This window comes from Terrapene carolina, unplaced genomic scaffold (genome assembly GCF_002925995.2).
Source record: "Terrapene carolina triunguis isolate 2854851 unplaced genomic scaffold, T_m_triunguis-2.0 Scaffold95, whole genome shotgun sequence".
NCBI classification, from domain to species: Eukaryota; Metazoa; Chordata; order Testudines; family Emydidae; genus Terrapene; species Terrapene triunguis.
This window is the reverse complement of record NW_020664446.1, coordinates 44,553,208-44,565,334: the sequence shown is the minus strand read 5'-3', so window position 1 is coordinate 44,565,334 and position 12,127 is coordinate 44,553,208. Positions and strand designations below refer to the sequence as shown.

Below are 12,127 nucleotides of genomic sequence, written 5' to 3'. Positions count from 1 at the left end.
TCTCATGAAGGAGAACTAGGGCTGTCAAGCAATTAAAAAAATTAATTGCGATTAATCGCACTGTTAAACAACAATAGAATACTATTTATTTTAAATATTTTTGGATGTTTACTACATTTTCAAATATATTAATTTCAATTACAACACACAATACAAAGTGTACAGTGCTCACTTTATCTTTATTTTTTGTTACAAATATTTGCACTGTAAAAAACATTCACCTCATACAAGTACTGTAGTGCAATCTCTTTATCATGAAAGTTGAACTTACAGATGTAGAATTATGTACAAAAAAACCTGCATTCAAACATAAAACAATGTAAAACTTTAGAGCGTACAAGTCCACTCAGTCCTACATCTTGGTCAGCCAATCACTCAGACAAACAAGGTTGGTTACAATTTGCAGGAGATAATGCTGCCTGCTTCTTATTTACAATGTCACCTGAAAGTGAGAATAGGTGTTCGCATGGCACTGTTGTGGCTGGCATTGCAAGATATTTATGTGCCATATGCGCTAAAGATTCATCTGTCCCTTCATGCTTCAACCACCATTCCAGAGGACATGCTTCCATGCTGATGATGGGTTCTGCTTGATAATGATCCAAAGCAGTGTGGACTGATGCATGTTCATTTTCATCATTTGAGTCAGATGCCACCATCAGAAGGTTGATTTTCTTTTTTGGTGGTTTGTGTTCTGTAGTTTCCGCATCAGAGTGTTGCTCTTTTAAGACTTCTAAAAGCATGCTCTACACCTCGTCCCTCTCAGTTTTTGGACGGCACTTCAGATTCTTAAACCTGGGGTCGAGTGCTGTAGCTATTTTTAGAAATCTCACATTGGTACCTTTTCTGCATTTTGTCAAATCGGCTGTGAACGTGTTCTTAAAACGAACATGTGCTGGGTCATCATCCGAGACCGCTATAACATGAAATATATGCAGAATGCAGGTAAAACAGAACAGGAGACATACAATTCTCCCCCCAAGGAGTACAGTCACAAATTTAATTGGCGCATTATTTTTTTAACAAGCATCATCAGCATGGAAGCATGTCCTCTGGAATGGTGGCCAAAATATGGAAGGGACATATGAACGTTTAGCATATCTGGCATGTAAATACCTTGCCACGGCAGCTACAAAAGTCCCATGCGAATGCCTGTCCTCACTTTCAGGTAACATCGTAAATAAGAAGCAGGCAGCAGTATTTCCCGTCAATGTAAACAAACTTGTTTGTCTTAGCGATTGGCAGAATAAGAAGTAGGACTGCATGGACATCCGAGGGTGCTAAAGGAGTTGGCGGATGAGATTGCAGAGCCATTAGCCATTATTTTTGAAAACTCATGGCGATCGGGGGAGGTCCCGGATGACTGGAAAAAGGCTAATGTAGTGCCCATCTTTAAAAAAGGGAAGGAGGAGGATCTGGGGAACTACAGGCCAGTCAGCCTCACCTCAGTCCCTGGAAAAATCATGGAGCAGGTCCTCAAGGAATCAATTATGAAACACTTAGAGGAGAGGAAAGTGATCAGGAACAGTCAGCATGGATTCACCAAGGGGAAGTCGTGCCTGACTAACCTAATTGCCTTCTATGATGAGATAACTGGCTCTGTGGATGAGGGGAAAGCAGTGGATGTGTTATTCCTTGACTTTAGCAAACCTTTTGATACGGTCTCCCACAGTATTCTTGCCGCCAAGTTAAAGAAGTATGGGCTGGATGAGTGGACTGTAAGGTGGATAGAAAGCTGGCTAGATCGTCGGGCTCAACGGGTAGTGATCAATGGCTCCATGTCTAGTTGGCAGCCGGTTTCAAGCGGAGTGCCCCAAGGGTCGGTCCTGGGGCCGGTTTTGTTTAATATTTTTATTAATGATCTGAGGATGGAGTGGACTGCACTCCCAGCAAGTTTGCCGATGACACTAAACTAGGAGGCGTGGTAGATACACTAGAGGGTAGGGATCGGATACAGAGGGACCTAGACAAATTAGAGGACTGGGCCAAAAGAAACCTGATGAGGTTCAACAAGGACAAGTGCAGAGTCCTGCACTTAGGACGGAAGAATCCCATGCACAGCTACAGACTAGGGACCGAATGGCTAGGTAGCAGTTCTGCAGAAAAGGACCTAGGGGTCACAGTGGACGAGAAGCTGGATATGAGTCAACAGTGTGCTCTTGTTGCCAAGAAGGCTAACGGCATTTTGGTCTGTATAAGTAGGGGCATTGGGAGCAGATCGAGGGACGTGATCGTTCCCCTTTATTCGACATTGGTGAGGCCTCATCTGGAGTACTGTGTCCAGTTTTGGGCCCCACACTTCAAGAAGGATGTGGAAAAATTGGAAAGAGTCCAGCGGAGGGCAACAAAAATGATTAGGGGTCTGGAGCGCATGACTTATGAGGAGAGGCTGAGGGAACTGGGATTGTTTAGTCTCCAGAAGAGAAGAATGAGGGGGGATTTGATAGCAGCGTACAACTACCTGAAAGGGGGTTCCAAAGAGGATGGAACTCGGCTGTTCTCAATGGCGGCAGATGACAGAACAAGGAGCAATGGTCTCAAGTTGCAGTGGGGGAGGTCTAGGTTGGATATTAGGAAACACTATTTCACTAGGAGGGTGGTGAAGCACTGGAATGCGTTACCTAGGGAGGTGGTGGAGTCTCCTTCCTTGGAGGTTTTTAAGGCCCGGCTTGACAAAGCCCTGGCTGGGATGATTTAGTTGGGAATTGGTCCTGCTTTGAGCAGGGGGTTGGACTAGATGACCTCTTGAGGTCCCTTCCAACCCTGATATTCTATGATTCTATGACTTGTAGGCTTTAAAGTTTTACACTGTTTTGTTTTTGAGTGGAGTTATGTAAACAAAAAAAATCTGCATTTGTAAGTTACACTTTCACGATAAAGAGACTGCACTACAGTACTTGTATGAGGTGAATTGAAAAATACAATTTCTTTTGTTTATCATTTTTATAGTGCATATATTTGTAATTTAAAATAATAATATAAAGTGAGCACCGTGCACTTTGTATTCTGTGTTGTAATTAAAATCAATATTGAAAATGTAGAAAAAAATCCAAAAATATTTTATAAATTTCAATTGGTATTCTATTGTTATAAGTGCAATTAATTTTTTTGAGTTAATCGCATGAGTTAACTGCAATTAATAGACAGCCCTAAGGATAACCAATATTTTTCCCATGTGGGGAAGACCCTTATAGCCTGAATCCTGCCTGGAGCTTACAATGGAAGTTCATATATATTTCAACTGCAGTATCACAAACAGGAAGTTATAATGTAATAAAATTTTATGATATGGTAAAGTGCCAAATATAACACTAGACTTGATTTCCTAAACAAATTTTTTTTTAAACTTAAAAAGATAAAATTTCAACAAAATCACTAGCCTGAGGAGATCTCTTTGAATGATTAAACAGCGTAGATAATCAGCCATTTTTTTTTGCATTAATGCCAATCGTAACCACGCCCGGGCACGGCCCAATGGTGTTCTGAAAAGAAAAAAAAAATTAGTCAGGATACAGCTGCACATCAATTAGTCTTATTGCTTTCATGAATCAGTTTGTTAATACACAAATTCAGATTTTAAAGGTATTTTAAGTTATTATTTGAATAACACTCAATAATCAGTTAAGATACAAGGCACAATTATCTATTTTTCTTTAAAAAAAAAAAACCACTCTCATTGGTTAGTATAACTATTAAAACATGCTGATTTGGAACCAAATATAGCCTTTACATTACATTTGGTACTTTTTATTTTTTAGCTAAGAAGGAGACTATACTATATTTACATATATATATATATATTATTATACATTTACTCATTCTTAATGTTTACATTCTTATGTTAGAAAATGGTGAATTACATTTCTTATTTACTAGATGTTAATTTTTTACTCAGGATTTGTGTTAAGTTGCATTTGGAAAACTGGAATTCAATTAAAAATGTACAAAACAAGCATTTTGCATTTTTTATTAGTTAAATAAATCTACCTTCAATGTTTCAGAATAGACTTTTTTTCCTTGTGTATCTAAACATGTTTCATTTAAAACTAACTGATTTATTAGACAAAGGGACCATTAACTCAAGTCATGTCATAACAGATTTTTCACAGGATTAGTGGTATTAGTGGAATCGGTGGGAAGGTATACGTGAGGTGATTCATCCAGGGTAGCAGCAGGGTGTTGCCCTTCAAGCCAGGGCCCAGAACTGCCCTAGAGCAGTACAGGAATAGTTTCTTGTTCTCCTGCAAGGCAAAGAGATCCCAAGACAGTGTTCCCCACTGGGTGAACATCTCATTCAAAACAGAATCATGGAACTCCCATTCATGATCTGTGGGAAAACATCTGTGGAGACTGGCTGCTGGGGAGTTCTGCGCACCTGGTGGGGTATACTGTGAAGAGGGTTATGTGGTTTCTGATACACCAATTCCAGAAACAACTGCACACGAGTGGACCAATGGACACTGCCTACTAAAAAAATCTCCGGATTCAGGGACATTGTGCACATGTGTACCCACGTGCGGAATACACAAAAGAACTATCACTTGAAGAAGCAGCATATCTTGCTTCAAGAAAAACCTGCTTTTCACCTTTTCTGGTGACCAGGCCCTAAACATAATGTATATACATAAGTCCTTACACAATATCAGTGCATACATGTTGCAATATTGATAACAAATGTGACACTGGCTTTCATTTGAGTCTTCACGTGACACACTTTGGTGAACTGGAATGTATAGGTCAGATCCACGAGACCTCTATAACCTCTCTGCACCCTCTTGCAAGCTGGCATTAAGAGGTTCTCGGGGGAGGGATAGCTCAGTGGTTTGAGCATTGGTCTGCTAAACCCAGGGTTGTGAGTTCAATCTTTGAGGGGGCCACTTAGGGATCTGGGGCAAAATCAGTATTTGGTCCTGCTAGTGAAGGCAGGGGGCTGGACTCGATGACCTTTCAAGGTCCCTTCCAGTTCTAGGAGATAGGATATCTCCATTAATTTATAATTTAATTTATTTATATCACTCCACGTCCTTTAAGTTTTCACAATTACTAGATCTCATCTTCTCCCAACCTGTTTTTCTCCCCATTGATTGGAAGACAAAAAACAAGCTTTCCTGCTTTTTCATCTCCCAGTCCGTTTCTCAATTTTGAATGAGCTTGTCCAAATGAAAACAAATTTTCTACACCTGCTAACTAAAACTAAAACCACAAGTAATTAAGGCAAAAGCTTTTCTACATAAGCTGAAAGTATTTACATTTAGAAGTATGTAAATACCAGCATTCACTCCATTGAAAAGACTGAAAATAATACAGATATTTAATGAAGTACACAACATTGTGATATATTCATAAAGCTTAAGTTAATCTCAGAAGTTAAATATGTTTTCCTCCTAATTCTGTATATACTTAAAAATGCACCACTCCTTTTTAACTCACTACAACTTGAGGAGGGCTCATTGATGTAGCTTTTTATAATTTAAAATTATTTTAATAGACTACGATAATTTTAGGCCTTAATATAGGTTGTCATAATAAATTTAATTTTAAACATTTTTTCCAAAAGAAAAATGTATTTAAGTAAAAAATCCAATTTAAAACAAAAAATTTACATTACTGATTTTATCCACCTTGTAACTAGAAATGTTTTCCTGGATTTATTTTTGAAAATATTTGAAGGAAAATAGTTTTTGTTTGGATGCCAACATTTTCCAGCAGTGTTTGCAACCCAAACAGTGCAGTACTGTGATACCGCATGGGAATCAGAGAGTGAAAACAACCACCCTACAAGCAAAGCACTGTGTAGAAAGTAAAAAACAACAAAAACCAAAATGGTAAAATATAATTTCTTTTTTATTGGTTAAGTACTAATACTAACACAGGGAAGAAAAATAGATGATTCTTAATCTGACAGTGTCCTTTTAAAAATGTTTACAATAGAAGTTCAAAAAAATTATTTTATTTAGAAAAAATTGGAGAATATCTTGAAAACAGGCTCATCAAGAGAAATTTAGAGCCCAGGTACATCAAGTTTGCTGGGGGCCCATCCCCTTCCGTTTTCCCCCAGTTACAGAAGTTTGGGGTGCCCCACAGGTTAGAGCCTTCGTACAATTGTCAACCCTTGTCCCCGAAATTTTCAGCCCTGCTCTCAAATCCTCACGAAGTCAGGAGGGTTTGAGAGAGAAGCATGTGGACACCCACTACCAAACTGTGCAGGGAGGTCCAGTTCTTGCAAACTGAATCCTATAAATTTTGCACAGCTCTGTCTTTAGATAGATATCTTTTTCCAAGATAGTTTTACTAACATAAAGGTGGGTCCCAAACACTGAACAAAATGCAAAGAGACTGAATATATAACTGACTGGGAAACTCTGTTAGAAGCTATACATTTCCTAGCATATGAAGCAAACTAAATTGCATCACTGAGAGTCACTGCAATGGTCTAGTGACTGTGCTGTTTGCCACAATATGAGGATTAGAGTTACATCCTCCAGCTGATGCCATGGAAGCATCATGTACTTGAAATAAGGCTAGCGGTAAACAAATAAACTTGAGGATTCCAAAAGACATCAGCACACCAAAAAGAATAAAACATTTACAATACTGTCTCAATCACCTTATTTTTCCCCCCAATAATTAGATACTAGCAACACTGGCTGATATCAAATACATCATATTTGATGCTGGAAATAGAGATAAGATTTCATTTAACGTCTGATCAAGCTAAGAATGGGAAGGCAGGCAGATTACTGTTCACTAGTTAACCTACAAGACAGTCTTTGTTATACTATTTTTATGCAACATTTGGAAAATTAGTACAACTGAGACATAAGGATATTACCTTTGCGGGTAGCATGGGCTGTTATAGCAGGGATAAAGAAGAGACAAGACAGAACTGGGAGGGCTAATCAAATCAGTATCTTAGATGTCTGTATACTAATGTGAGAAGTATGGGGAATAAGCAGGGAAAAACTTGAAATGCTAGTAAATAAACACAACTATGACATAGTTGGCATCACAGAGTCCTGGTAGGATAATATGCATGACTAGAATATTGGTATAGAAGGGTATTGCTCAGGAAGGACAGGCAGGGGAAAAGGAAGGAGGTGTTGCCTTATATATTAAAAATATATACACTTGGACTGAGGTTGACATGGAAATAGGAGACAGACCTGTTGAAAGTCTATGGGTAAGGATAAAAGGGGTAAAAAAACAAGGGTGATGTCATGGTAGGGGTCTACTACAGATCACCTAACCAAGAAGAAGAAGTGAATGAGGCTTTTTTTAAACTAACAAAATCATCCAAAGCACAGGATTGGTGGTGATGGGGGACTTTAACTACTCAGATGTCTGTGGGGAAAATAACACAGCAGGGCACAGATTATCCAATAAGTTCTTGGAATGTATTGGAGACAATTTTTTATTTCAGAAGGCAGAGAAAGCTACTAGGGAAGAGGCTGTTCTAGATTTGATTTTGACAAATAGGTAGGAACTGGTTGAGAATTTGAAAGTGGAAGGCAGCTTCGGTGAAAGTGATCATGAAATGATAGAGTTCATGATTCTAATGAATGGTAGGAGGGAGAACAGCAAAATAAAGACAATGGATTCCAGGAAGGCAGACTTTAACAAACTCAGGGAGTTCGTAAGTAAGATATCATGGGAAGCAAGTCTAAGGGGAAAAACAACTGAAGACAGTTGGCAGTTTTTCAAAGAGACATTATTAAGGGCACAAGAGCAAACTATCCCAGCGTAGGAAAGATGGGAAGTATGGCAAGAGATCACGCTGGCTTAACCAGGAGATCTTCAAGTATCTAAAAATCAAAAAAAGAGTCCTACAAAAAGTGGAAACTAGGTCAAATTACAAAGAATGAATATAAACAAATAACACAAGTATGTAAGGACAAAATTAGAAAGGGCAAGGCACAAAATGAGATCAAACTAACTAGAGACATTAGGGTAACAAGAAAACATTCTACAAATACATTAGAAGCAAGAGGAAGACCAAGGACAGGGTAGGCCCTTTACTCAATGGGGTGGAAGAGGGGGGAAATAACAATAGAAAATGTGGAAATGGCAGAGGTGCTTAATGACTTCTTTGTTTCGGTTTTCACCAAGAAGGTTGGTGGTAATTGGACGTCTAACATAGTGAATGCCAGTGAAAATGAGGTAGGATCAGAAGAGGCTAAAATAGGGAAAGAACAGGTTAAAATTTACTTAGACAAATTAGATGTCTTCAAGTCATCAGGGCCTGATGAAATGCAACCTAGAATACTCGAGCTGACAGATGAGATATCTGAACCATTAGTGATTAGCTTTGAAAAGTCATGGAAGACGGGAGAGATTCCAAAAGACTGGAAAAGGGCAAATATAGTGCCCATCTATAAAAAGGGAAATAAGGACAACCCAGGAAATTAGACTAGTCACTTTAAGTTTTGTACCCGGAAAGACAATGGAGCAAATAATTAAGCAATCAATTTGCAAACATCTAGAAGATAATAAAGTGATAAGTAACAGTCAGCATGGATTTGTCAAGAACATATTGTGTCAAACCAACCTGATAGCTTTCTTTGACAGGGTAACAAGCCTTGTGGAAGCAAGTAGGGGAGAAGCAGTAGACATGGTATATCTTGACTTTAGTAAAGCTTTCGAAACTGTCTCGCATGACCTTCTCATAAACAAACTAGAGAAACGCAGCCTAGATGGAGCTACTATAAGGTGGGTGAAAAACTGGTTGGAAAAGCATTCCCAGAGGGTTATCAGTGGATCACAGTCATTCTGGAAGGACATAATGAGTGGGGTCCCACAGGGATCAGTTCTGGGGCTAGTTCTGTTCAACATCTTCATCAACGATTTAGATAATGGCATAGAGAGTACACTGACAAAGTTTGCAGCCAATACCAAGCTGGGAGGGGTTGCAAGTGCTTTGGAGGATAGGATTAAAATTCAAAATTATCTGGACAAACTGGAGAAATGGTCTGAAGTAAACAGGATGAAATTCAATAAGGACAAATGCAAAGTACGCCATATAGGAAAGAACAATCAGTTGCACACATACAAAATGGGAAAAGACTGCCTAGGAAGGAGTAATGCAGAAAGGGATCTGGGGGTCATAGTGGACCACAAGCAAAATATGAGTCAACAGTATAATGCCATTACAAAAAAAGCAAACATCATTCTGGGATGTATTAGCAGGAGTGTTTGTAAGCAAGACACGAGAAGTAATTCTTCCGCTCTACTCCTCGCTGATTAGGCTTCAGCTGGAATATTGTGTCCAGTTCTGGGCGCCACATTTCAGGAAGGATGTGGACAAATTGGAGAGTCCAGAGAAGAGCGACAAAAATGATTAAAGGTCTAGAAAACATGACCTATGAGGGGTTTGTTGAGTCTGGAAAAGAGAAGGCTGAGAGGGGACATGATAACAGTTTTCAAGTACATAAAATGTTGTTACAAGGAGGGAGAAAAATTGTTTTTCTTAACCTCTGAGGATAGGATAAGAAACAATGGGCTTAAACTGCAGCAAGGGAGGTTTAGATTGGACATTAGGAAAAACTTCCTAACTCTCAGGGTGGTTAAAAGCACTGGAATAAATTGCTTAGGGAGGTTATGGAATCTCCATCACTGGAGATTTTTAAGAGCAGGTTAGACAAACACCTGTCAGAGATGGTCTAGATAATACTTAGTCCTGCCATGAGTGCAGGACACTGGACTAGATGACCTCTCAAGGTCCCTTCCAGTCCTATTCTTCTATGATTACCAACACAATAAAAGGCATTTCATTTTTAAAGTATTTAGCTTCTTCAATGTGAGAAAGGTTCTTCTTCTAAATTCTCTCAACACAGTATCTAAAATCCAAGTACTACTTTTGCCACAATATATTTTGCTCTTTAAGGGTCTGAGCCCTTCCATTGACTCTAATGGGCACTGGATCAGGCCCTAAACCTTTATGGCAGCAAATGTTATGTTTTTACCAACACTACTCACTTGAGGCCAGGTAAATCTCTGACGCTAGCTGCTATCTCCTCAGCTTCTGGGTACAACTTCTCCACAAGTTCCAGTGGGCCCCAGATTGTTTTATTGTAACTTAGAAAAGATTTTCTTACTAAGAAAAGGAAAACAAAATAATTTAGTTGACAATTTAAGTTATTTAGCTCACTCTCTCACAGAGTTCACAACAGCATACCTGGGTTAGAAATTGTCTACATAAATTGTTTTAAAATACTGTACTGTGAATATAAGTATTTATATAACAAGCTTTGATTAACCTTTAAAAATAAGTCACAGTGGTTTGGGAATTTCTAAAAAGAATCTTATAAAGTAGCAATTCTGTTTTCATGTTTGAAACAGGTCTGCTGAAGCGTAACCATGTCAATGTAAGAGTAACAGTGAAATTAAAGCAAGATATAAGTAACATGCATTTGATCCTGGTAACTGATAAAACATATATAGTCACTTAGGGGTATCTTACAAAGAAGAAAAAAGTGTAAGTGTGTAAAATATTTTTGTTATGATTATTAGTACTTCATAAGAATGGCCATACTGGGTCAGACCAAAGGTCCATCTAGCCCAGTATCCTATATTTAGACGGTGGCCAATGTCAGGTGCTCCAGAGGGAATGAACAGAAGAGGTAATCATCAAGTGATCCATTCCCTGTCGCTCATTCCCAGCTTCTGGCAAACAGAGGCTAGGGACACCATCCCTGCCCATCCTGGCCAATAGACACTGATGGACCTATCTTCCATGAATTTATCTAGTTCCTTTTTGAACCCTGTTATAATCTTGGCCTTCACAACATCCTCTGGCAAGGAGTTCCACAGGTTGACTGTGCGTTGTATGAAGAAATACTTCATTTTGTTTGTTTTAAACCTGCTGCCTATTAATTTCATTTGGTGACTCCTAGTTCTTGTGTTATGAGAAGGAGTAAATAACATTTCCTTATTCACTTTCTCAACACCAGTCATGATTTTATAGATCTCTATCATATCGCCTATGAGTCATCAAGTAGTAACTGAACCATCAAGTAGTAACTGAACCAACGAGGGGGGATGCAATTTTAGATTTGGTGCTGGTGAGTGGTGAGGACCTCGTTGAGGAAATGGTTGTAGGGGACAACCTTGGCTCGAGTGACCATGAGCTAATTCGGTTTAAACTAAATGGAAGGATTAACAGAAATAAAACTGTGACTAAGGTTTATGATTTCAAAAAGGCCAACTTTAATAAATTAAGGCAACTACTTAGGGAAGTAGATTGGGCTAACATACTTAGGGATCTAAAGGCAGATGACGCCTGGGATTGTTTCAAGTTGAAGTTGCACGAGCTGTCCGAGGCCTGTATCCCGAGAAAGGGAAAACGGTTATTAGGCTGGAGATTTAAACCTAGCTGGATGAGTGGGCGCCTCAAACAGGCAATTAAGAAAAAACAGAAAGCGTACAAAGTATGGAAGGGGGGAGGGATCAGCAAAGAAACCTACCTTATTGAGGTCAGAGCATGTAGGGATGCAGTGAGAAAGGCCAAAAGCCGTGTAGAGTTGGACCTTGCGAGGGGAATTAAATCCAATAGTAAGAGGTTTTATAGCCACATAAATAGGAAGAAAACAAAGAAAGAGGAAGTGGGACCGCTGAAGAATGTAGATGGAGTGGAGATTAAGGATAATTTAGGCATGGCACAATATCTAAATGAATATTTTGCATCGGTCTTTAATAAGGTTAATGAAGGGCTTAGGAATAGAGGGAGCAGGACAGAGGGGAATAAAGGAGGGGGGATTGACATTACAGTATCAGAGGTGGAAGCCAAACTTCACCAGCTAAACGGGACTAAATCGGGCGGACCGGAGGATCTTCATCCTAGAATATTGAAGGAACTGGCACGAGAAATTGCGAGCCCCTTAGCGATAATTTTTAATGAATCTGTAAACTCGGGGGTGGTACCGTTGGACTGGAAAATAGCTAATGTGGTTCCTATTTTCAAGAAGGGGAAAAAAAGTGACCCGGGTAACTACAGGCCTGTTAGTTTAACATCTGTAGTATGCAAGGTCTTGGAAAAAATTTTGAAGGAGAAAGTAGTTAAGGACCTTGAGGTGAATGGCAATTGGGACAGATTACAACATGGGTTTACGAAAGGCAGATCGTGCCAAACCAA

At 39.2% G+C, this 12,127-nt stretch overlaps 1 protein-coding gene across 4 annotated transcripts in view; it reads right to left on the bottom strand.

The window, feature by feature from the left end:
• Nucleotides 1–10,048, bottom strand: part of RUFY2 (RUN and FYVE domain containing 2) — a 65,110-nt gene extending 55,062 nt beyond the window's left edge. For all 4 annotated transcript variants that reach the window (XR_003899807.1, XM_029911341.1, XM_024210056.1 and 1 more), the window contains exons 1-2: nt 9,973–10,048; nt 3,381–3,482 (exon numbers count right to left, since the gene is read on the bottom strand). Coding sequence is in view for 3 of the 4 variants with exons in the window: in XM_029911341.1 (XP_029767201.1) it covers nt 3,381–3,439 (59 nt within the window). In the remaining variant the exon portion in view is untranslated. The remainder of the gene's footprint in view (nt 1–3,380; nt 3,483–9,972) is intronic.
• Nucleotides 10,049–12,127: the final 2,079 nt, after the last annotated feature.